The 27662-nt window shown below is 24.7% G+C and overlaps 1 protein-coding gene across 1 annotated transcript; it reads right to left on the minus strand.

Annotated features, from left to right (window-relative positions):
- Nucleotides 1–12363: 12363 nt before the first annotated feature.
- Nucleotides 12364–27329, minus strand: LOC145845168 (ephrin type-A receptor 4-B-like). The gene is made up of 18 exons (XM_082952590.1): nucleotides 27208–27329; nucleotides 25314–25381; nucleotides 23910–24031; nucleotides 22417–22662; nucleotides 21494–21687; nucleotides 20677–20778; nucleotides 19703–19858; nucleotides 19108–19166; nucleotides 18401–18482; nucleotides 16762–16934; nucleotides 16325–16463; nucleotides 15722–15946; nucleotides 15258–15365; nucleotides 14661–14846; nucleotides 14031–14305; nucleotides 13349–13543; nucleotides 12898–13058; nucleotides 12364–12586 (listed from the first exon to the last, which is right to left on the minus strand). Exons 1-18 carry the CDS (start codon nucleotides 27287–27289, stop codon nucleotides 12364–12366), a joined length of 2796 nt encoding a protein of 931 aa, XP_082808716.1. The 5' UTR covers nucleotides 27290–27329.
- Between the last annotated feature and the right edge of the window lie 333 nt (nucleotides 27330–27662).

The raw sequence follows: 27662 nt of genomic DNA on the forward strand, positions 1-27662 counted from the left end.
TACTTTATGTAGTACTTTCTTTATAAAATGTGGTGGTATAAAAGCAAGATTATACAGTTCTTGTGTAAGTTTTTTTACTTGTGTTTGATCTCCATCGATTTTATATATTGTCCCTTCAGTGTGTATCGAATTTCAACTACAAAAGTTCCGATGGAAACACAAAGAAACCTGATGAATAATTAAACATTCACACAACGGTATTCAGTTAGGTAGTAACGTGAACATAAAAGTTTCGGTAACTGATTTGATTTCCCTCAAAGTCATTAATTACATTTATAAGTATGTTTGAAAATTACTCTTTTACAGCTTATTGATTTTTTTTAAAGTGAAAAACTTCGTTGCATTGACAAATTTAAATACAGGTTAAATAACTTGAAGGTATGAATAAAACTATCGACTTTTTAAAAGGTTTAAAACTTTTTTTTTTAAGTATTCACATTTTACACCTAATTCTTAATTGTGAACTCTTTTTCAATTGCATTAAGCGTTTTTTTTTAATTTATAAATAAGTCATATTTTATAACCTATAAGTAAGCTGCTATAACTTTATAGACAGACTTGCGTTATTATATATGTTTTTCTTTATAAATACAGTTTAAGTTAGTATTTTTTTTTATGTAAAGACTAAGACTCTACTTTCAAATACAAATTATCTACCGTTAGAAAAATTATATTCAAAATAAATGTAGTTTACACAAAAAGCTAAGTTTTTTTTTTGTTTACAACAAAACAGGCAGGCAAGTTTTTATTCTACTAGAACAAGGAAAGGAAAACAAATAAACTTTTTACTTTTGTTTTTTCCCTGGCCCTTTACCAAGTTTAACATGTTTCTTATCGATTTTACATGGGTTGCCGAGCTTTCTCCGCAAATATCTAGTAATGGACATAAGAAAATCTCTTAAAACTTGAAAGTGCAAGATTGTAGAGAATCTTAGTTTTATAAACTATGTTCAAAAACAAATATTACAAGAGAAATGAAGCTGAAAAAAAGTTAAATATCAAAAACCTCTTAAAAGCTAGCTGAAGATAAATTCAAACATTTTTCTATTTTTAAAAAACGTCTCACATCACTTTAAAATAAAGTTATTAGGAATGCGAACAACTCAATTGTTTTAGGAATTAAAATAAAACTAAAGAAAATTGCTCTATAAACAAGCCGTAGATTGGAAACAATTTAGAAAAAATTAAGGTCAACAAATGTAGATTAAATAAAAGACTTCAAACTTTTCTAACAGCCTTCTTTTATTTGTTGCTTAGTTTATATCATTTTTGTTTAGATTCGAAATGTTTAGATTAATTTTTATAGTTTTTAGTTATTGTGAATTTTTTTTAAATAAAAGAAATCAAAACGTTTCGATTTAGTTTATATTTTACTTTTACATTTCGATTAAATTTAAAATTTCACTTTGAAAAAGTGCAATATACATTTATAAATATCTGAAAATTTGTGATAATTATGATATCTTATATCATAACTTTTATCTCATAATTATAAATGTTTTCATAGTTTAAATAATTTACCTGCATAAGCAATTTTAAATACAAAAATTAAGATTTTATTAAACTTTGTAGATATTTCGTAAAAAAATTTAAATTCTAAATAAAAATAAATAAAACTAAGTTGATTAAAACACTTATATTTTTAAAACATTAAGTTTAAAATAGTTTTTACATAACTTTAGACATACACAATATTTTTGAAATCTAAATTACTTATTTACAACATAAAAAATACTTAATACTAGTAAAAAAAAATAAAAATAAGAATTTTTTGCAAGGAAAATCAGCCTGTTACTTTAAAAGGCTGCCGATCCCTGTCGTAGAGCTTAAAATTAACTAATTTTAATATTATGACGTATTTAATTTTCCTTTCATGCATAAATAAAATTTCAATTTGTTTATGCATGAAGTTTTGAAAATATATATAATTTCTGAGAAAATATACTAAAAGTGGTGTTTTTAATAAATATTACTGAGTTTTTATTCAAAAACAATCGTCAACTCTCATTGAATCAATAGTGTAAGTTAAATGATATAAATTTCTTAACAAAACTAAAGATAAAAATGGTTTTATGTGAATGGTATTAAGCAGCTTTAAACTGAAAATTCACTTCACTTCAGAATTTGTGTTTATTAAATAAATAGTTTGAATACATAAATATTTTGAACAATTAAGTTAGTAAAATACGTAATTAGGAAAGCAAATTTAAATAAATTAACTAATAAATAAACGTTTTGAAATATTTTTTGTTAATTGCTATAATTATTAAACAGTTTTTATGCTCATTTACAAAACATTGGTTTTTATTACTTTTTTTAATATTAAAATTGAAAAACGGCTGGTTTTACACGATTTAAACAAAAGCTTTATTTCTGATTTTGATGAAAGTACTATCATAATTTTATTGCATTTTAAATTACATAACTCTTAAACTATTTAAAAGGTAATTAACATTTATCTCAACAATATTATAGAAATTAGAACGCTAAATTTTTTCAATGTTCATATATAGACATACTTTATCAAACGACTTAAAAAATATGGCTATGAAAAATAAGTGTTAAAACTAAAGTGTTTAAAATCAAGTAGGACTTTGCTTATTTAATATCATAAAATATACCTTGTGACTTGGCTTAAATTAGGCAAACCAAATCACTCTATTTGCTTAAGAGTGTTGCAAAAGTTAAATTCACAATAGTGTTAAACATGAACGTAAAACTCGTTCAAATAAAATAAAACACTTAAAAAGCAAACAATAAATATTAGAAATGTTGCCTTACGTAAAAAGCAAACAAAGGAAAGAAGTATTTTTTTCTATCAACATTTGAATTCAGAAAATTTGTTCTAGTTTAATGTTGATTAGAGGACTAAAACTTTAAGTATTTACAATGTAAATATTGTTTTGTGTTTCCCTTTCATTGTTTTCCTTAAATATTTTTTATTATATCTTAGTACTAAATTTTTATAGAACTTTTAAAAACCTTAAACAAATCTTTAAAAGTTACTTCACTAAAAAAGACTTATTAAGTACCTTAATAATTTATAAAATTTGTTTTTTGCATGACTAACTACTTACATATAAGCTGTCTTTAGGTAAACGAATACAAGCTTCTGCAAAAACTTAAAATACTGACTAACTTTATGTTTACCTATCAATACTTATGACGAGAAAAGAGATTAAATTTTTAGGGTTTTAGCTGCTTAGGCAGAAAACGATTTAATTGTTTACTACAAAACAAATTAACAAAAATCGAAGACAGTTTGTTTACATTATAAACTCACGTTGCAACATTTCAAAGTTAAAATGTTTTTAAGCTTCATTCTTTATTAGTTTAGTTAGTTTTTCACTTTTAAGCGGTACAAATTTAGTGACAGAAATAGTGTTTAAAAACCTTTCTAATTAGAGTAAACTTACACATAAGGTTAACTTTTCTCGTTAATACATCAAGTTTATTTAAGCATACACATTCGTTTTTTAGTCTTTCTTATTGTGGACTTTATATTTTTCTTATTTAGAACAATGTTTAATTTCTAAGTAATTTATTTTTACAATGTTTTTAATCCTTTATTAAAATTAAAATTTAGTAAAACAGTAAATCTTATTTTGGATGTTGGCATTAAAGATAGTTTTAAAAACAGTTACAATTAAGAATTCATGTTAAAAAGACTTATTAAAAATTCTGCTAATAAAAATAGTCTTTTGATAACACTATTTAGTAATATTCAACTAAGTGCAAAAGTTGATACTAAGTTTGTACCATGAATTTTTTTTTAGGTTTAATACTTTATAACAGCTTTACATTTAGGCTATCTAAAATGATATACCAATAGAATTAAAGCTAAAAGAACTTATTTAAAGATTTCAAGATAATAATATTAAACAGTCAAAAAAATATTTTTTTATACGATGCTCTTTGTTAAGTTGCTTAGTACATACATAATCGTAGGTTACTTAAAGTTAAATTTAGTTTGATTAAATAAAAATATTAAAATTAAATCAACCAACGATATAAAGTGTTACCCTTGTTGTACAGATGTATGTCACACATTTTTGAATTAATTTTGTTTAATTTCTAACCTAAGGTAACATTTACACTTTATCAAATTTAGGTAAGTCAGTATTAGTAAAACAATTTTGTGTTGACATTAACTTTTTTTTAAATTACAAAACTGCAAACAAGCTGTTTATTTTTATGTAGTGAGTTGCAAGTGGTTGTATAAAAGTAAGCTTATTATTGTAACTTAACTAGGATAACAAAAACAAACTGACAAAACTTTTTACTTGTTGGTATTCAAACAGATTACCCTGTTCTATATTTACTTCTGCTCATACACTTCTATGTTTATTTAGTATGAGGTGTGTATTACTAAAGGTTGCAATGTAACTTTTTAATGTTTATGCTTTTATTCGTTTGTTGATATACTACGTTTTAAAATGACAGATATGCTTATTGTCTGTTAGGATTTAAAATGTGATGTGTGTTATGTTTAGTCCTACCAGTCTGAAATAATGAAAGAAGATTAATAACATCTAATCAAGTTTTACAAGCAAGTAAAAATTAAAAACTAAAAATTTGTGTGTTTGATAAAAGTTTTCATTTGTTTACGTTTATAAAATCATTCAGTATAAAAACCTTTTTTTATTTTGGCTGGAAAAAAACAACAGTTATGTCTCTTCATAATAAAAATGTTTTTCAGTCAAAATACCCGGTATTTGGATATTATTTAAGTTATTTTAAAATTTTTGGCAAAACATTACAATCTTCAAAACTAAATTAATCGTTTATAGAAAAGTTTTAAGGCTTAGTTAATTAAAAAAACTGTTTGAAAAAACAGTTCAACCTAAAATATTTTTTTATTAATTGATAATTTGATTTTCTCAATACATTCAAAATACACTTCAATACAATTGTTAAAAGGTTTTTGATCAACATTATGGTTATCTTTAAACAAAACATAAATACTTTATATAGTTTAACAATAAAATATTTCATTTTCATTTTAATTGTAGGTATGAAATTTAAACTCCTTCAGCTGACAATTATGACTTGATTAAACATTTAAAAAGATAACAAAGATTAAATTTTATTGTGTAATCTTTAACAGCTTGTTGCAGTTGATATCAGCTAAACAACAAATAAGTAAACTTTTCTAAAATAGATTTGTTGATAAAAAGTATTAATGGTACAAAAAGATCTATCGGTTATCGTTTAAAAACAAGTCATGTTTAAGTTATTTAAAACATTAGTAAATCTTAAAAAAAAACAGGAGTTAATTCGAACTTGTCAGTGTCAAGAGAATTTTTTTTTTTTCATTTAGACATGACTATTATAAAAGTTTATTATATAGATAAAATTAAAAACAAAACGTTTTTTTAATTATGCTGAATGAGATATACTAAGAAATATACATAATTTTATTTTGTTATATGAAATATCATCTAGTAATTAAAATTACTTTTATTTTCTAAATTTTCTATTTATCCATCTGAACAGTTTTATAAGTTTAGCATTAAACCAACAAAAAAAACATAATATCCGCAAGCTAAGTTCTAACATTAGTTTTTGTTTAAAGTAATTTAACAAAACATTAGTAATAGAGTATATACATAAAGGGATAACATTAAGTTTTTTAAGTAATAATTGTGTAGGAATTTCATGTTTTTCAGTTAACTTACTATTAAATTTCCAATTATTAATGCTGTATTTAAGTTTGTCCTTACAAAATTTTTACCAAGCATAATTTTGTGTAACTAAATTTGTATTTCAGTAAAGAGAAAAGAAAAAGAAATACTGTAACTTCTTAAGATAAGCAATGAGTTTTGCAAACTTGTTGTAAGTGTTTTATTAATATAAGTCAAGCCTTATGTTAAAATCTTAAAATTATCTAAGGCTTGTTAAAACTGAAAAAAGTTGAAAATAAACATAATTGAAATTTAGCTTTACGTTTGTCTACCAAAAAGTTGTATCGAATTTCAGCTTTGGTTTAGTTTATTTTTACATTAAGCAATACATATAGCTTCTTACTTTGTTTAAAATTATATTTTCCTCAATCTTGTGACTTTTTAAATAAATTTTTAGACTTCATATACATCATTATCTTAGCACGCAATCTATTTGAAAGATTGTTGAAGCTACGTTGTTTTAAACATTTTTGAAAAATGTTACCTCAAAACAACTTTTTTAGAAGAACAAATGGTTAAGTTTAATAAGTTTGCAATTAATAGAAAAACAATAAGCAGATTTACCAAAACCTGTAATGTGTAAAACAGTAGGTATTCTTAATTACTTTCTTTTTAGTTTTTATTTTTATCAAGTTTTTTTAACAAAAAAAAAATCTTTTTAGGTACTTTTAAAAGCAAATATATTTTTAAAACAATAGATTAACAGATCAAGTTCAAACTATAATTACAAAAGCATTAAAAAGTTAAACATGACATGATAATATAATCTAGTAAACAAATTATTTAATTTTAAATTTATCTTGCTGTTTTCAACTGAAACTAATTAAAGTTAAAAAAATAATTTTCGTTGAAAAAATTAGTTTAATAAGCTTAAGTCTTTATGGAAACTATAAATGAAGTAACAGTATTGTTTTTATTATTGATTGCAAAGTTTATCAGTTGTTATAAAAAAGTTAAACTTGATTAAACATTTAGAAATAATAAGTTAAAAATTTTAATTTCATTAAATATATTTTTATGTTTTCGGGAAAATGTATACTTTAGAAGCAAATTTGTATATTTATTTGAAAACTTTGCAATGGTGGGTTTATAAATAATTGAGTTGGAAATTGTTTCGAAATAAGCATTAAATTTGCAAATTTTAAAAGCGAGTTGTGAATACAACAAATTTCGTAATATAAAATTGCTGAAACTGTATTTGTACATCTGAAAAAAAAAAACTTGCAATTTAAAAATTTTCTGTTGTAGGATGCTATCTAGGTTTATTAACACTTTTGTACAAAAAATAACTATATACTTGTAATGTTAGATAAATAGGTTAAATAAAATCAGTTATTATATATTTATAAACAATATCAATAATTTTTTTATTTTATTTAGTTCGGTAGATTTTAAAACAAAATTATATCCTAATTTTATTTTTGATTACGACCAGTTGACCTCAAAGCTTTTTAGTTTATAAAGGTCAATACTAATGAGATTAAGAATTGTAGTCGACTAACGCAAAGTAAGCTTTTCACATATGAAAAGCTTTAAATTCTTGCGGGAATAAAAGTTTACTTAGTTTTACAAACTTGTGACATATATTTAATTGCATAACAATCGAAAAATTGAAAAATATTCACCAAACTATTTTTTTAATTGTTTAATCAGAAAAATGTGAGAAAATATATTTAAGCTTTAAATGGCTGCCGAAATAGATTATTTCTCAGTGACAAATACTAGTTACTAGAAAAAAGAAAGTAACATGTAGTAACTCAACACATATGGAATATTGAAGTAATTACCTAGCAATTTCCTATACACCTGTGGTAAATTATTGTTTATTTGTAATTTGTACATTTTCTCAGCATCTAAATAACTAACTATTTTACTCTTTAGTCTTAACCAAGGTTTTGTATAGTTTTTAAAAGTAGTAGTTTAATGAATAGATACTTAAATTTGAAAAGTGATTTAGTCAGTTTCGTCTAATACCTTACTTAAGTATAGATATTACATTACCAGTAAATTACATGCTCGCATGTTCACGACTCATTGTGAATGTGTAAAGTTGTATACATAAAATACATAAAGCGTGTTCTAAACATATGTTAGGTAAAGAAATTCTTGCATGTTTAAAATTTACAACAAGCATTTTAACTTTTCTTCCTAAATTATCTTTTAAACTTTACTTTATACCATCTGCATAAAAATGTATTTCAAATTTTGTTTTTTGTGCTTTAAATTTATAACTTTCAATTTGTTAAACTTACAAAAAAAAAACTTAAATGGTAAAAGCATCCTTGCCTTTCAAATTGCATAAAGTTAATAGTAAAATATTATAAGGATACTTTAAATTCTCTTTTAGAGTTTTTAAGAATAAAATGATTAGAAAAAAATATTACTGGCGTCAAAATAAATTGAATTGATTTTCCGTTAAATTAGTTTAAAGTTCAAATATAAAAAGTAAAAAGTGCGTACTTATTGAGTACTAATCAAATTTAAACTTAAACTTTCAATTTCGAGTAACTTAAACTACTTAGTCTGTTGAGTAAAATTTAGGCTTTAATTCTCAATAAGCTTTTATATTTATTTTCAAACAACTTAATTGATTATACTATTTCAGTAAAAAAATATAAGTTTTATATGAAACTACTATTTAGGACTGTTTAAAAAAAAAATATCATTTTTTTTATTCTTGTTTTAAGTTAGCTTAAGTTATATTACAGTATAGTTTTATATAGAAATATAAACTATTCAGTTTATTAGTATGGGCAACTGAATAATGTATAGTTACAAATAGTATAAAAACTCAACTACCTTTATTAACATGTAATCGTTTAATGTACAGTTCATTAACATGGGCAATTGTTTACAGATAGTATAACAAGCTCAACTAGCTTTTTCATTATAATTACACTGACAAACTCCGTGGTGTGCTCCTAAACGTTTTTTCAATTGGTGGAACTTTTTACGTTACTTTAGTTACCACAAAACCTTAATTATATATTCTTTAAAGTTCTATAAATACAACTAGGTACGCTCAAAGGTTATTTGGTGTAAATAAAACTGTTTTTGATTTCTTTTGGACATATTATTTTTATAGCTTCCACACTTTGTCTAAATTTTTGGTAGTTTATAAGGTATTGTACTGATTTTAAAGTTTTCACATACAACTAGTTATTGTAAACTACATTTGTTATGTTAAAAGCTTTTACACAAATCTAAAATTAACAAAACTAAAAAAAGGTTTAAATTAACCTTTAAAACTTGTAAAGGTTGAACGTATAGTAATTTAAGGCAAACAAAAATCATTTTCCTTATTGTTATTAATCAAATGTATTTTGTTATATTCAAAACAGACTTCTAACATGGATTTTTAAACCATCTTTCATTTAACTTAAGCGTTGTCTTAATTGAAATGTGAGTAGATATTTTGGTTTTAAAAACAAAACTTTGTTGACTAAGCATGTTTCAATACAACCTTAGTTACTAGCTATAATTTTATTAGTTCCTTCATACGTTTGTAAAATACATATTTTCGATGCGTGATGAAGTTTTTTCACATCAAGTAAAGCTGAGGCGTTGAAGTTATTAATACTTTTATCATCTCCAATTTTGAAACTTTCATAAAAGCAGTTATCTTGACACGAAATTTTATTTTGCACGCAAAGTTTACGTATTATAAAATACTTAGTAATATAAGGTATTTTTATAAAAGAGCAAATTACGATAGCTGGTTAGAAAAATTTTAAAAACAGAACTTAATTTTTCAATTTTCTTATTTAAAAGTAAGTCGTCGCGTGAAAAAGAGATATATGTAAGTACCCAAATATACATTCAAATTAATTAAATACTTACAGCTTATAATGTACTTATTAGGTATTTTATTAAAGTAATAAGTTTTACCTTTGATAGTCTTAAATAACATTAATTTTTATGTACATAAGTACTAGCGATTTACCAAAAAAAAAGTGTTTTGTTTAAACAAAGTTTAAAAGTCTTATTTTTTAGTTTTTGAAATAAACTATAAACTATTACTTGAATTAATCAACAACTCTGCGTATACTTTTGTTTGCAATAATAAAAAATCTAAAAGTAAGTTTTTTTTCAATGAAATTATTTTATTTTATAATATTTAAAATAAATATTTTGTTAACTTTGGTTAACAAAACTTTTTATTTGCTTAGTAAAACTTTATAACTTCCTAATTATCTAAAATAAAAATGTTTTGCTACAATTCGATTATAAAAGCTTTTTTGATTAATCTTTTATTCTAAAAATACGCTCAATAATAAAAGAATATTAGAGGTAAAAGTTAAATATACTGATTTTGCAGCTTATAAAAACAAACGTCTTCATAATTGAATGTTTATTTATTACTTGTTGTGTAATCTTTCTACTCTTTAGTTTATACTATGAAATTAAAAGTTTAACCTCTTGTACAAAATATTATTAAATATGTTAAAATTTAAGTCATCTACTTTGTTAATAAAATAGTATAAATAATCTTAGTTAAACTTTAATTTTTCATATTTGTGTAAAAAAAGTTTTAGCTTTTTAATAAATCATAATAAATAACCTGTGTTCACACAGGTGCGCGTTACAAATTACAAGTTAATTTTATATAAACTTTCAACCCTAGATAGCATGTTCAATGTGATAAGTACTAAGTTGATTAGATTACACTAGACTTACTTTAGATTTGTATATGTTATAAACAATATATGATTGTCTAAACACGTTCGATTTTGTAAAAAGTTGTAATTTTTTATGTGTTTTTATTGTTGAAAACCTAATTTTCGCATTAATAATACTCAATATTAACTTTGATAAGTATCCTTTAAGGTTTAAAGTTGATGTTTTGTGTAATAGTGGCCTAAAACTATTAAACATGACAAATTTAAAGTTTCTTCGATATATAGTTGTTATCTGACTTTTATATTTATAATTAGCATATTCTACTTTAATCTCCATTTTATATATAAACATTTTGATTTATAATCCGTTAGGGGTGTGTTTAGATAAGATTAAGATGTCAATTTTTATTGTTGCTGTTTTATTTTCGTAGTTGATAGGATACGTTTAAGATGATAAGTTACGACAAATTTTACGTCTGCTTTGATTTTCAAGTATTTTGTTCTATCTTTAGTAATGTCTGCTAATTTAGTTACATTTAAAATTGCAAATACAAACTTATTTTTTTTTTTAATGAGTATCATTCTTATTTCTTCACGAATAACCAAACTATTAGCTCAAAATGTTTTAACAGCACTTCAAGTAATTTCGTGTAAAACTTCCTCACTTCCACTTACAACCACAAGCTTTACCTACATTTTTAAAGTAACCTGCCACCTAGGTACGCACTTTCTAGGTTCGTACTGCCGGTATAGTACGCACTTTTGAGCCGAAAAACGCTAAGTTCAAATTTATTTTTCTTAACTTTTACATATATATATTTTTTTTTTAAGTAGTAATACAAAAATATTATATTCTAAAATAAATTATACTGTATTAAGTTTAAAAATATTAAAACTTAAGGAACCACAAATAAGCTATGAATATAAAAATTGTATATCAAAACTAGTATTATAACTAAATGTTACAGTTTATTTGTTTTATCAAAAAAAAACGAAGAGTGTAATTTAAACTTGCCTATACCATGACCAAAACATAGGAATAAAAAATGCCTAAAAATTAATACATAATATATATAAATGCTTTAATGAACAGTGTAATTATCATTCACACATTTAATGATTGGAACATAAATGTAAAAAGAATACAAAACATAAATTAAATTTATAAAAACTGTAATTAACTTTTACATATATATGTAAAAAGAGTTTAAAAAGTTATATTAACAAAATAAAGAACATTGCAATTAAAATTTATTAAGAACAAGATGCACTATCATAAAAATTTATTCATAACCAATAAAAAATTTAATGGAGCTGTTATTTTTTAGTGTTTTGTTTTGAAAATTTAAGTTTAAATTATTGTTCAGTATGTAAATACATTATGTTTAGCTAATATAAATTTCTAAAAGTCTAAAAAAATCTAAAACTAATTAGTTTGAAGTTTATTCAAAAATATAAGGTCTTAGACCTTTATATATAAAAACAACAAAAAGTACACCTTGTTAAGGCAACATGTAAAATTCAAGGTAGTGCATTAAAATTAAAAAAAAAAACCTTGTATAGCGAAAATTAAAAACATTTATTACATGATGAATGATGTTTAAAAAAAAATAACTTTAAATCTCTTAAACTTAATGAGTAATTTTTTATCAACACAGTGAAATAAAAACAGTTCGCTTCAAGATAAAATGAACAACTTTTGTAGCGTTTTGTCGAAATAAAAAAAACAACTAAAAGTTGATTATGTATATACTTTATTAAACCTTGTGAGGTTTACACTACAGAAACTTGTAAAAAAAAGAAACTTTTTTAAGTTTGAATAAAAATTACAGAAAAATAAAACATTCAAAATTTTCAGTCTCAGACCTTCTAAACACAACCACAAACTACACGAAGGCAATTAAAAAAAGAGATTACGAGATTTTTAAATAAAACTCTTACAAAGCGTTTACTATTAAAAGAAACAAAACAAAAAAAAATCCATCCAAAATTTAATCTCAATTTCTTCTCAAAATTTCCAAACTCAAACACTTCCAACTTTTTAAAAAAAATCAATATTTTCACACAATCGCCACCACGGAACTCCTGTTGCTCCTTTCTTCCACCAGGTGGCGCTGTTGCCTGGTAACCTGGTTGCTAGGAGGTGGTTGGCAACGAGGGGAGGAGAGGGTGGAGATGACGGTGGAGGGGGAGGGAGGGGTGATGTTTGATGGGGGTTTCCCATAAGTGAAACGAGCAGTAGAGAGGCTCTCAAGTGAAGATTGGTTGAACAACAACGGTCGACTGTAGAAAAAAAATACATTTCAAGTTTTTTTGAAAAGTATAACTACATATTACAAATTTAAGTTAAAAAAATAACTTGAACTACTAAAAAGTAGTTTAAACAAGCAAGCTTCACTCAAAATTAATTCAACCTAATTAAATATTTTATCCCCAAACCTACTTTATATAATAGATATAAGTTTACAATTTTTGCTGTAAGTTAAGCTTTTTTTTAAACTATATACATATACTTACGTAGAATCAAAACTACTTATATATAAAGGAACTATTTAACAATAAAATTGTAAATACAAATAGTAAATACGACTAACGTAGAATCACAAGTACTAATAGAAGAAGGAACTGGGCTGCAGCTTTTAGTTTTCATCACGTGATTGTTGAAAATGTCAATTAATTGGTTGAAATCGGGTCTTTTTTTCGGGTCGTAACTCCAACATCTCAGCATTGTTTCGTGCAATTCTACTGGACATCCCTGTTTGACAAAAAAATAATTTTGTTACTAGTATACAGATATTAAAAACAAATATACATTTAGGTATATGTTTCAGTTTTAGCTAACATTTAAAGAAGTAATTTAAGAAATATAACTTTATCAACTGTTGTTTGTCTAAAAAACATTTATAGCTGAGAAGTTAAGAGAGTAATAAAATGCCTGTGTATTAATAATAAGAATTATTAATCATAACAATAGTATTTTACAACCAGAAAATAATGATAAGAAATCTACCTTAGAAAATATTAACTTAGCAAACAAACAAATACCTCGGGACAGGGAAGCCGGTATCCGTCTTCGATAACGTCTGTGACGTCATCGTTGTTCATGTCCCAGTAGGGTTTTTCCCCGAATGACGTCACCTCCCACATGACGATTCCGAAACTCCATACGTCGGATGCGGAGGTGAACTTGCGGTATCGGATGCATTCGGGTGCCGTCCACCGCAACGCGATCTTGCCTCCCTGGTTGAATGACATAAATATTAAATAAAGAAAAACACTTAAAATTTATTCTTTAAATTCAAAAATAAGTTGAAAACTAATATTAAATAAAAAATAAATGATTTGACTTGTATGGTCAAAAAATTAAACGCATGTACATAACATGTTATGTATGTGTACAAACATAATATACAAGTTGATAATTTTTTTGAAACACGAGAAAAAGAGGATAAATTATTATCTCATGCCAGTTTTTTGGGTTTAACGTACAATAACATTGTTTTAAATACAAAACTCAAATTAAAAAAGTGCTTTCTTTGTAAACTTATGTCGCTTAACTCTTACATACACCGCTTGTTGTTAATAATTATGCTTATCAAAACATTACTCACTTAAGAAGAGTAAGTAGCATTCAGATCTTTTCAATTTTTGTATAAATTACTCAAAAAATATAATTCAATCGTTTATTTATACTCATACAGTAACAGTCATACATTTATTCACTCACTTGAGTAGTGTAAGTTGCGTTGAGATCGTTTTCCAGCGTTTTTCTGCTCAAACCGAAATCTGACACCTTGCAATTGAAATTGTCATCAACTAAAACGTTCCTGGCCGCGAGATCTCGGTGAATGTAATTCATAGAGTGCAAATATTTCATTCCGCAGGAAATTCCTCTCAACATTTCCAGCACGATGTCTTGAGAGTGGAACTTGTCGAGCTTTAACAGGAACTTGTCGAGTGAACCATTTTGTGCGAACTTAGTTACTATCATCGTGGGTTGTTCTGATTTGATTAATTTTATTTATAAAAGTTAACAAAGTAAGATAAACTGCAAAACATGACTTTAAAAAAATAATGTTCTATTCGCTGTCACTCACATTAATTTGTACACCTAAGCAATTGTATAGATTAAAAAAACTTAGTACAAAATAGTGTTGAGACAGAAAATATTTTGTCTAACCGAAAAAAAATTCATCAGCTGTGTCAATAACTCAACAAAACAAAGTAAAAAAAGAATAGCTAGAATCTAATTTAATCGAATAATTGTATATAAAAACAAAACAAACGTTTAGTAACAACTGCGAATAGATTAAAGATATTGGGATGCTATATTATTAATTAAAAATAAAAAACAAACGTTTAGTTTGAACTCCGATTAATTTAACGATGTTCGGATGATCGAACTGAGCCATGGTGCACGCTTCTCTCAAGAAATTAGTCTGATCAACCAGGCTGGCTCCATTCTTCAGTGTCTTCACCGCAACTTCCACCAAATCCTTCTTTCCTTCCTTCATCTCTCCCTTGCAAACTTCACCGAACTCACCTGTTTAAAGTTGTTTTTGTGTGATGGTATAGAATTTTACAATGAAAAATTCTATGAACTGAACAAAATAGGATTAGTGAGCTCATACAATTTGGTGTATTTTTAACATGAGAACAGTGTTGTTTGGTTGTTTTTAAACTACCAACTTAACAAGCTTCTTTGATAAAACTTTTGTTGTATCTTAAAGAGGTTGTTTGCTGTGCTTAAACTCGTAACAAGCAATAAATTAATTATTTAGTTATTTAAGTCAAAATTAAGTTACTTGTGAGGTATAGACAAAAGTAAGGAAAAAAAAAGACAAAAAATACGCTATTTTAGATTATTCAAAGTGCAAAAAATTATAATTAAAAAAACAAAACAATTTTGTTTCGCAGAAAATTCAACTTGTTTTTGTGAAATCAATAAATTTACCTTGCCCGATGACCTTGAGTATTTTAATTTGTTCCATTTGTATTTCCCTGGCGATTTCAGAAACACTTTTGTGAGGGTCTCTGTAATCCACATAAGTCTTGTGACGACCTTTGAAATTGTTTGTTGAAAATATTTTCTATAACTTATTTGCTTTTGAATTAAACTTTTGTTGTTTTAAGCTGTAAATTTTTGTGCGTTATAGGTTAAGATAAACTAATGAAAAACATTGTATTGTTGTTTTGTTTTATAAAGTTGACTTTTAGTGCGACTATTGAATCTAAACTGTAAAAATAAAAATAATTATTTTTCATATGGTAAATTTTTGATTTAAGTATTTATCAAAATAGAAAACAAGTTTTAAAACTTGTTATTTTAAAGCTATATTTTAAGAAAATCTTATAAAGTCTACACAATCCTAATAAAACCAGTATAATAAGTGTGCTGGCAAAATTCAAAATTCAAACCATTTTTGCTCATATCAACCCTCAAATCGCCCACTATTTTCGTTGCTAGGGAGTTGTCAAACTTGGTTGTCATGGAACTTTCCAGCATCTTGGCCTTCTCGTCAGATTTGGAATTGAACTTTTTACGTAGACATATCAGGAAAGATATGAACGCGATGAGTATTAGTACCGAGGTGAAAACCACTATGGCTACTAAGACCTCAAAACTTAACTCTGTTACTGGTTCTGTGATAAGTTTACAATTGGTTAAAATCGTTGTATGTAAGATATATACATACAATAACAAAACAGATGTATTTTTTCATTATTATAATCCTTAAATCTTCGTTAGATTGAAAATATACAACAAACTTCCATTTTAAAGAGATTAAATTTTTATACATATAAGAAAAAAAGCAGCGTAGAACCACTTGAACATTTTTTATATATGTAAATAAGCCAGAAATTTATCTAACTCAGTTGGTAAACAAAATTTATCGGCTAAAAAGGAAAAAATGAAAGTCATTACTTTCTTTTGAGATTTATCTCGATACAAAAATAAAAATTACAAGTTGTGATGTGTAACATTTTAAAGATAAATTACATATTCGAACAAAAACTTACTTGATTCAGTGGTAAAAGATTTAATTTTGCTGTATTTTCCGAACCCAGCCTTGTTATAAGCTCTTATTTTAACTTGATATTTTGAAGATTGAATAAGAGATGATAATGTTATATTGCAATATTCTGATGAACATTTTACCTGAATACACAAAAATGTTATTTTACTTTTTATTGTTAAAATTTTGTTTACATTAACTATTTGAAAAATAATTTAAATTATATTTATACGTTATATCCTATTTCTGAAAAAACACAAATTTTATTGTTTAACAATTTTTTAAGTTTTAGGTTACTTGATATTTTATATTAAACATGTTTAATTAAGCTTATAAACTTATTTTTATGAAATTGTACTTAAAAAAATGCAAAATAATTATTAAAAGTATTTAAAAAAAAACAGGAACGTATTTGAATTAAAACATATGTTTAACACTTACTTTATGAGTGGTTGGAATTGAGACAAAATCATCAGATTCTGGCTTCTGATTGGTTAGTTTTAACGTTATTTCGTATTCTGTGATTGGCTGATCACTCTCAGGTTTCGACCAATAAACTTGTACCGAATTGTAATCTATTTCACCGAAAAATAACCCAACCACCTCTGAAGGTACTGTTGATATTTATTTTATTCTTTATAATAGTTATTATGACCTAGTATAGTTTATCGTTTTTACTTTAAAATTTTAATTATAGAATTAAATTTTATACTTTTAGATCAACAGTAAATGTTTCAATAATTAAGTTAATTAAAATTAAAAAATAAAAAAAAATTCTATACGATGTTATACAAAGTTTCCTTTGAAATTTAAAACAAATCTTTTTGTAGATAAACTATGCAACAACAAGTTTAAATATAAATTATAAAGCAATGAGATAGTGTGATTGATACTTCGACATTTACAATATTATTATTATTTGTCGCTTTATTTGATTTTTTTTTGGTGATTCTGGCAAAAAAAAAAAAGCAGAAAAACAACAGGACTTCAAAACATTAGTCATTAGATAAAACAAAAATTTTAATTTTAAATTAAATACCCATTTAAATTTAAAATAACTTTAAAATTTGAAACAAAGTACTCTTCATATGAAATTTCAAAACATCAATCAATATATCAAATTACTTCATAATATTTTTGTTGTAATAAAATAAAAAATATAGTGTTTTTTAAAGTTCTGTTATGTTCGTATTTAACTTCTGAAGTTAAGTTATTTTAAAATAACATTTAAAAGTGTATATATTTTGTTATTAAAATTCTCATAATTTTTTTATCTACCACATCAATGAGATTACGATCTTGAGAATTAATCTTAGTTTGAAATTAATAAGATTATCAAAATTAGAAAAGTGCTGATTAATTAGACGGATTAAACATACTTTGAAAATTATCTAATACTTAACATATTTTGTATACATTACTGAAATTCTAATATAAATAAAAATAATTATATTTTACAAGATATTAAGTTTCTTTAACAATTTTAAAACTTTATCAATAAAAAGTTATTACGAGAAAACATTTTTACAACTTGTATTTGAAAAAAGGAGTATTAACTTAATACAAAAACACGAATTTAATCGATTTATTCCGCAATAAAAACACAGTGTCACACAAGTAACAGTATTTTAAACTCCCGTCTTAGATTTTTTAACCACTGATTATGATCAATATAAAATCGAGCTGTTTAAAGTAATGCGATGTTTTTACAACTTTTTCTCTACTGTGTTTTGAAAGGATTATATTTTGTAAATAGTTCTCAATATTGAATTGGTGAATGTAAAAGTTTTTCTGGTAGCACTTTTAAACTTGTTAGGTTCATTACTTATTAATATGGTATGGAAAATTTACTAGTTTTTTACTTACTGCGCGGGTAAAATAAAAAGAACAAAAAGAAAACATGGCATTGTTAATTATTAATCAAAAGAAAAAGTTACTCAATATTCAAAAGAACAATTTTCTCTAAATTAAACAATTTTTTAAGTAGAATATTTTTTAATTTACGAAATAACTTAAAATTGGTAGAATTATGTTTCTCAAATAAATAAATTTAATTTTTTTATTTAAGACTACAACTAACCACTTTCTGAAGTAGAAAACTTAATTTCGGCAAAATTCTCCGGTATATAAGATTTTTCTGACACTTCGCTGATTGATTTAATCTGCAATATAGTTGTTTTTAGAACAGAAACATTTTAAGCAACATTTTAATAGAAAATTATTGAATTTTTATTTTTAAATGTTTTATTACTATAGATAAGGTTTTAGATGAAAATAGTAAATTTATTAAAATTAAGTTACTAAAAATATTTTAACATCAATAAGATATTTTTAAGTTGAAAAACTATAAAATAAAACAAATTACTTTCAGTTTGTAATAAGAAAACTGCAGAAGATTTGACATTAAAACTTCTGGTGAAATGAGATTTTTGTAATTGTTCGGATAAAATTTAATTGAATTCGGACAAGTTTTGCATTTTTTGTAACTTTCATCTGTGCATATATTGCACGATATACTGTATTAGAAAAATAATATTTTGTTGCTATTTTGTAATCATATAATAAATTTGTAAAACATACCAAAATTGTACCTATATTTTGTATTAAAACAGATCGTTAAAAAGTACAGTAAGTATTTCTAAACATTACTATGTTATTAACTTAAATTAAGTTTGTAGTCTAAAATAGTTTAAAATTTCGTTAATTAATAGCAAATAAATATATATTTTATAATTACCTGTAACTAATATCTGTTAATCCGCCATCATTCAATGGAGTTTGCCAAACAATTTGAGCTCGATTACTTTCAATATTTATTTTTATATTTCTTGGCTCAGATGGAATTGCTGTAAATAATATAATTTAAAGTAAACAAATTTGAAGTTTATGAAATTTTATTTAAATGAGTAAGTTTAACAAAAAAAAATATTTGTGTTAATTATTTGTACAAAATCTTTTTTATTAGTAGTTTAATATTTTAGTTTTAAAGCAATGAAATAAAAAATTAACACAAGTTTACATAAGTCACTAGGCCAAAAAACACAAGTTGTTTTTAGAATGAAACTTTTATTACTGTACATATTGAAGCTATTCATATTCACATACGGGTGAAAATGTATGAAATAAACTTTTATGTTTATGAATTAAAAACGCTGGTCACTAACAATTTTATTGATGATATAAATATTTAAACTGTATATACATCAGCTAAGCTATTAAATTGTGCAATATTTTGTTTTTCTAACATTAAAGTCTTTCTATTTTAATCCAAAATCATTTTCTCTTTACAGCTTCAAGAACTTAAACAAAAATATAGTTTTGTTTTTTGAAATCAATATTTTATAATTTTTAATCTAACACTTCTTATTAATAAAAAACTAACTTTTGCAAGGTTGGGATATCTCATTGTCATCTAATCTGAATGAATCAGCTTGACACTGACAAAATGAACTTGCGAAATTATCAGTGAAACTTAAACTCGGACATTTCCCACAAACCTCATTTCCAAATACCGATTTGTAAAAACCCGGTTGGCATGCTGTTGAAAAAGTTTTATTTAAAAAATAGTTCAATTATACTTATATAGCTCTAAGTATTTTAAAACTGTAGAAGTTTGCTAACTGGTTGTCTTTATATTAAAGTTATGTTTTGTATCTTTTGTTTTAAATTTAAAAAGCATACAGTGAATCACTTAAAAAAAAAATTTGGTATTTAGGCTTTATATGTTTGTACTAAAAGTAAATACTTTCTGACTTTGTACGTGTTTAAAATAAAATAACTGCCTAAGCAATAAACTTCTTTTATATATAAATATAATACTAAAAAGCTTCTAACTGGTTACTATAAAAAACAATAGAAGTGACGCTAAAAGTTTATTTTGCCAAAAAGGTTTTGACCCTGTCACTTTATTTAAAACTGTCAGACACTCAAATTCGATATTCATTCAGTACACCGGCAAATTATAGAATTTTTAATTCAAGTGGCTGCTATTAGCCCTTATATTGATGTGATTAATAAATCAATTTAACTATTTGATTGTTTAAATTTCAACTGTAAATGTATTAAATAGAATGAAACTTGAAGCAAAAAAGTGATACTTTTGTTGATAATTTAAAATTGTCACTTATAACTATTTGTATTTATTTATTTTATCTTTACATTACTATTTATGTAGCCTCTATAAAACTGTTTAAGTATTAGTATAATTTGGTTCAGCCTAGGTGTTCTGTTTATTATTTAATACAAAAAGCTGCAAACTTTTACAACTATATTTTTATTTGAAGGTCCCATTAACAAGTAACTTTAAAGCTACTGATTTTTGAAGAAAATTTTTAACAAGTAATGATCAATTCTTACCAATACAGGTTCCGTTCTGGTGATATTGGTAACCTACGTCACAATTACAACTTCCGGTTGAAGCTTTCCATTCGCCATTACTATTGCAGTAAAACACTGGAACTGAAAATGATATATTGTTTCAGAGATTTAAAAGTAGTACTAATATATTAGGAAAAAGATATCTTTTAAACACAGTCTTTTCATTAAAATTTTATCAGTTTTCAAGTAAAGTTGAAAAACTATTTTATACTAGACAAGCTATTTTTTCTATGTATAGAAAATTTATTTTGGTTTTTAAAGTATGATGCTGCATTACAGTACTGTATTTATAATTTATTGTTATATTTACAAGCTAAAACGTCAAGCAAAAACTGTCAATTCAAACTGTGAAAAATGAAAGATTAAATATTTGATAACTAAAACAAAATTAAAATTTACAGCAATTTTTAAACTTCTATTATTCGAATAAGTTTTAATTTTTTTTGCACGTCATTTGTCGCAATGGGTGGTCTCATTGATTGACAACTACAAAGTTAAACAAATAAAAAATAATACAGGTTTGTTTGATGGTTATTTCTTTGTAGTTTATTTTTAACAGATTATATTAGGGGAAAATTTCTTTTAGAGTGGAAAATACTTATCTTTTTTATTTAAATTTTTTTTTAATGGTCGTTATAATTATTTAATACTTATACTATTGATTTGTATTGTAGTACAAATAATATCAAGTTCTAATATTAAATGTATGAACGTTGTTTAAAACACTGGAACAATTGAAAAATCAAATGAACAAAATATTTATCTTGTGAATCAAAATTTCTTTTAGACAACCGACCTTTGTTGGATTTCACGGAGTTCGGCAAACATTTTCCTTCAACTTTAACCAGATCTGCGTGTCCGGCCCCTGACAATGTTTCAGGAAAAGATACCAAGTTCCTGGTTACTTCAGGACAGTAGTTGTAGAAAATTCTGACTTTTTGAATTGATAAACAGGCGCCTTGGTTGTTGATTGCAATGTACAGTCCTTTTCTGTTTGATTTTAATGTAGTAAAAATTAAACAAATTATTCAAATTTAAGTGTTTTACATTCAAAATATAATTAGGTTTCGTTTCAGTTTATAAAACTTAAAAGTTTTTTAACTTAAATTTCAAAATTGTTTCAAATTAAAGGTAATAAGTTTAAATTTCAAAAATAAAAGAAGTTTAACTAGCTTAATTGAGTTTTTTTAAAACTTACTCAGTCTAATTAAGGTTAATTATAAAAAGTTAAACATCATTGATTTGTAAACTTTATTTTAATGACGGGTCAAACGAAACGGATCAAACAAAGAAAACTTTCAATAACCTAATAAAAACTTCTTACAAATTCAGTTTTGCGTTTTCAATTATTTATTGTATGCATAAAACCTTTTAAAACTTTAGTATTTGAAGACTTTTAATTTTTTTAAAATGCATTTTTTTTCTACTCATTTCACATAATAAAAAATACATTTACAAAGTTTTTAAAGGTTAGTAAACAAAATGCACTAAAATAAAATTAAAAAAAAAATATTTCTACACCTATTTAAAAATACTATATATTTCTTTTTATTACCTCAGAAATAATAAGTAACAATTGAAAAAAAGTAGTTTAATACAACAAACAATATCTTAAAACCAAACAGTGATGCTTTTTTTATAAAATTATGTTATATGTTTAACTATTAAGTAAATTTTAAAAAAATATTAAATTACAAAATTAATAGAACCAAACAATACCTTTTTATCACAATATCCAAAACTTTCGCAGTGACCACAAATTTTCCTCTCTTATCCCTGTCCAAGTTTCTGTCTGCGGCCAAGGTGTCAATTTTATTGTACAAATTGTCGTTCCAGGGCGGAAAAGTTGAAGTGGCACTGTCCGAGTCGGCTTGGTAATTGTAAACGGTGAAAGTCTCGCGACAATTCTCCTGATTGAAGCACACGACTGAAAATGTCACCTCCAATTTTACTCGATTGGCGCCTCTGTTGTTTTTAATGTTCAATTTTTTATTTTAATTACATATTTAAAACCAACATATAACCAGAATAAGCTTTACAATGTACTTAAGTCAATAGGGTTTGTAAACTGAGCAATTTTTTTGTAATACTGTAACGAATTTTCAAAAAATTATTATGAACAAAATTTAGTTTTTACTTAAGAAAATCATTAAAATTAGTTAGAAAATTCAGTTTTGGTCAAATGCACAGACTTTGAAGTTTAAACTTTTGTCTAAATCCCTAAAAAATTTGTAGTCCATCACTATTTTAATGATAAATCAAGGTAAAACATAAATGTGCTTTTAATATACGAATAATCAAACTAAACACTAGTAGGTAAATGAAATTAATTTTAATATCATAGTTTAAAAAAATACACAACTAAACATACTGAACTATTATTCGAAATTATAATAAGTGTTTTCATAGTTTTTTTTTAATATTCACAATTCTGTTTCAAACAGTTTTCCAGTAAAAAAAACTAATCAAATTTCAATTTTATCTTGTAACACAAAAATTCCAGACTGTCAAATTAATTAAATGGAGACAGGAACAAAAAACATTAATTAAATTTCTATGACTCACTTACACTGTTACGGGTTGCAGATTAAATTAGCCATTAAAACCAAATTGAACAAAAAATCAAGTGGTATTTTAGCAACATTTGTAAGTACTTGTCACAGCCCCTTTATACCACTTGTATGGTTTTTAAACCTCTGTGACAATTAAAATATAAATGGTGACAATAAATACTTCAGCACAATTGAGAAACTTTTACTATCGAGCACATAATAGAAACAATGGATATTGGAATGGAGTTTTATATTGTGACTATTTGGTTCTTCACAGCTGCCTTTTAAGCACATTTGGAGAAATAAATTACAAAGTAAAGTTTTTTATATTTTGTATATACTGTTTAGTAAATACATTTGGTACTTTTAGTTGTAATTTTTTTCATTTAGAAAATAAAACCATAAGTGTTTTTTTTGTTCAAACTTTTATAAGTAACATAACCTTTAACCAAAACTCAATTATATAACATATAACTTTTAACGATTCAAAACTTTTTAAGAGTTATATGAATTACTTTTTATTATATGAACAGCAATTTAATTGTCAGTTTTAAGTGTTAAGAAATAACTTTTCATTTAAATTTACATACAAGTAACAATTAAAATTAAAACTTTAAGTGTAATATATTTTATAATAATGATAAGAAAATAAACAAATACCTTGCATGAACATAGGGGGATCGGAGCCACTGACCATTATTTTTACTTGTTGGTGGACTTGGACAAATTTCATAAGTCCTGATTGTGTTTGACATCTCATCATGGGCACTTACTTCTGACCACTTTTTAATTTATTTGTTAACATGTTTTGTTACTAAAACAATATTATTTCGAAAAATTTTATTAACTTTATCTTTTTTAAACATTAAACAATACAACTATAATTAGTTCTCTTTTTTTTATGTGGTCATGATTGAATTTTTCTTGTTTTAATCAAATTAAAATGTTACCATTATCAATTGAAAAGAACTAACTGAGAACTTTTAATAGTTTTTTTTAATGACTAAAATTAGTTAAACCTTTATTTAAAGGTGTAATTCAATTTTATTATAACTTTTATCAAGCAAATTAACTTGAGATTTTTGTAAAGAAATCTTAAAAGGTGGTTCTAAATTTTCTAATGGACTTGACAATTTAAAATACTTGAAAAAAAAAATTGCAATTATTTTAATTGTAATAAAACACTATAATAATATGTATTTTTAAATATCACAAAAAAACTTTATATTCTTTACTGCACAGAAAATATCAAAATTAAAAAGTTTAAATTTAATTAGAATGATTATAAAAAGAGTTTTATAAACCAAATTAGGTATACACTGAAAATAAATTAGGTCAAAACGTTAATGAGCTAGTAAGAACTTCAATAAAATTTAATGATACTGTTACAGTAAATACAAAAGTTGATGTATAAAAGCCTAACCTTTACAGCTAAGCTTTACACAGTAAACACTTTTTGAAAAACAAAACAAAAAACCTCCCGAAAGGCTTTAAAACCCAACAAAAAACATTAAACAGTTGTTAAGCTTAACCTCATAAAGGCTATCAAACTTTATAGAGCACTAAAGAACCTTGGTAATTAAAAGATAATGTTCAACTTATTTACAACAAATGCTTATAAATAAGAAAATGATTCTACTAAGTTCTTTTGTAATCAATATACAACACAGCTTAGTTTTAAGCTTGAATTAGTAAACAACCAAGTTGTATTAGAAGTTTTAAATGATAGTCTAATAAAGTTAATAAAGTAAATAAATAGTTATACCTATTCAAATATAATTCCCAAGTATGTACCCATGTCTGTCTAAGTACTATGATAGCAAAAAAGTATTTTTCCACAACTTTGAATTAAACAACAAAAAATGTACTTTAAAAATCCTCAACAAGTCTTAAAAACAAAATTATATTGATTTTATTATTCACAAAGTAAACCAAACAAAATATTAAAATAAAAATAAAAAATACAGTATCTTTTATAGTTTTTTGCATAACTGTAAAAAGTATGGAAATTATATGGAATTTCCATGGTAAACTTTAGTTTATTCAAATAAAATTTAGACTTACCCCTGTTTCACCATCTTTTCTCTTCCAATCCAGATCTGAGCTTATATTGTGAGTGTTGTACAAATCATCTGCCAAATAAATATAAAATAATTAAGTTTATTGTGAGTCACATGAAAATTGACCATTAAAATTAAATTACAGATATCTGATAAAAGTAAATGCTTCAAAAAATACATTCAAATGTTTAGTAATAAAATAAAGATAGAGTACTGTAAGAAACACTAATAAAAACTAGCACACTTTTTCTAAAAGCATTTAAAGGCTAGAATACAATGTTATATTTCTGTTATAACCACTATAAAGTTTTTACACAAGTAATGTAAATATTTTGCATTGAATATAACCTAAAAAAAAACAGCTTGTATTGTTATAGTGTCAGCATTAAAGATAATCTGAAAAGATAATATTTCTAAACAAAGAGTAAACAAAACAACATTGTTCTTTTTTATGAAAACAACCTTGTTAGAATAACAGTAAATTACATGAGTACATACAATAAAACGTGCAAAAAGAAATGTATCTATAATCAAATGTGTGATTACTTCAACAAATTGCTTGTATAATTGGTTGTATACAAGCAATTTATTATTTGGAACAACCACAAAACACATAATTGAATTTCAAACCGAGTTTCAATTTCAATGCATCAGAAAACTACAATTTACATAATTATCATAAGCAACAAGAGAAAACTGTTTTGTGTTATGCAACTTTCTGCACAGAAACTTTAATTTAAAGAAGCATCATTTAGTGTTCAAGGCAAACAATGACTTGTGAAGGCAAAACTAAGTGGAAAAGCCTTTATGACATCACAACAGTCAATCCCGAACAAACATTCAAAAACTTTTATTTGCAGCGTTTATCAATGGCCATTGAAAGTATTTAGGTACTGAACGTTAAGCACAAATAACTCAAATACTTTTCTTGGGCAAACAAAACATTGTGTTCTCAAACATGTTGACAAGCGATGTGTTCTCTTCCGCTTCTACTTTTAAAAATGTTACTTTTTCGTTTGATAAAGGGCGGCTTTAATATTTTAAGAGATAAAAGTTTGGAAGATTTTGTTGTTTGTCTAATTTAGTTTGCTATACACTTTTTTGAATTCTTTTAACTCTAGGAATGTTAATAAGAATTATTCTAATGAATAAATAGATCAAATCTTGAAAAACTGTAACTCCTTTTTCAAAAGTTTTATTTAGCAATTTCAAAATGCACGTACGCTTAATAATTTAATTTATAACTGTTTTAATTGCAAATAATATAATCATTTTACTACAAATATAACTGTTTTAAACAACTAACTCAAATGAAATATAAATTCTATAATATTCTTTAGCTTATCTAATACAACTGCTTAGAAATGTATTGCTTTTTAACTGTTTCTTTAAAAACAAAACTATGACATAAAGTCATAAAGTAGCATTTAAAATACTAACTTTGTTAACAAAGTCAACACTTTTGGAAACTTGCAAAGCTTTGCACAATGAAGATGTTTGCAAGGTAAAGCAAACAAAAGCAAAGAGCAGTAAATATAATTAGTTAAATTTATAGCATTTTTTATCTAAAAACTATATATATATATATAACATATTTAACAACTGTATGTAAAACAATCTAAAGTATTAAGTGTGTACAAAAATTAAAAAAACATACAAGTTTGTTTTTTGATAAAAACTAATCAAAATCTATAAGGTTTAAAAATATAAGAATTATATCAACACATATTAGCAATATTCTGCAAAACTTTTAAATGTATAAATAAATAAAAATTATTGTACAAAATAAAAATTAATTTATGAGAATCTTGAAAAGATACAGTTAAAAAAAAACGCGAATGTTTCTCATTGAGGATATTGTTGCAATAAAACATAACTAATATTTAACTTTCACAAACCTGATAACGACTTCACTTGAAGAATGATAGATGTAACAAAAACACAAGCCAGTGAAATGAAATACCTTCTACTCTGTTGCATAGTTCATCAGCTTCTTAAAATTAAATACTTTAAGTTTAAATTAACAAACACCTGATGAAATAAAATAGTAATAATAATTGTACCAAAAAATTCACAATTAAAAACTTGTACTACATTACACAGTTGCAGACTCTCTGCTTGAAGTTTCTTCATTTAATCAGTTACATTTTGAGTAATTCTACAACTTCTTTCTTCTTTTTTAACTCTCTCGTTTTCAAGCTCTCTCGTTTTGTCTCAACTTTTTTCACCGAAATCTGACAAGTTTCGTCACGGTGGAGTTAGCACGGTAGCAATATAGTAACGCCGGCAATATGCTACCATGTGAACTTAAGCCGGCGAGAATAATTCGAAATCGCAAAGGCGACTGGGGGTT

Source organism: Thalia democratica, chromosome 9 (assembly GCF_965202585.1).
Source record: "Thalia democratica chromosome 9, ktThaDemo2.hap1.1, whole genome shotgun sequence".
Classification (NCBI taxonomy): Eukaryota; Metazoa; Chordata; class Thaliacea; order Salpida; family Salpidae; genus Thalia; species Thalia democratica.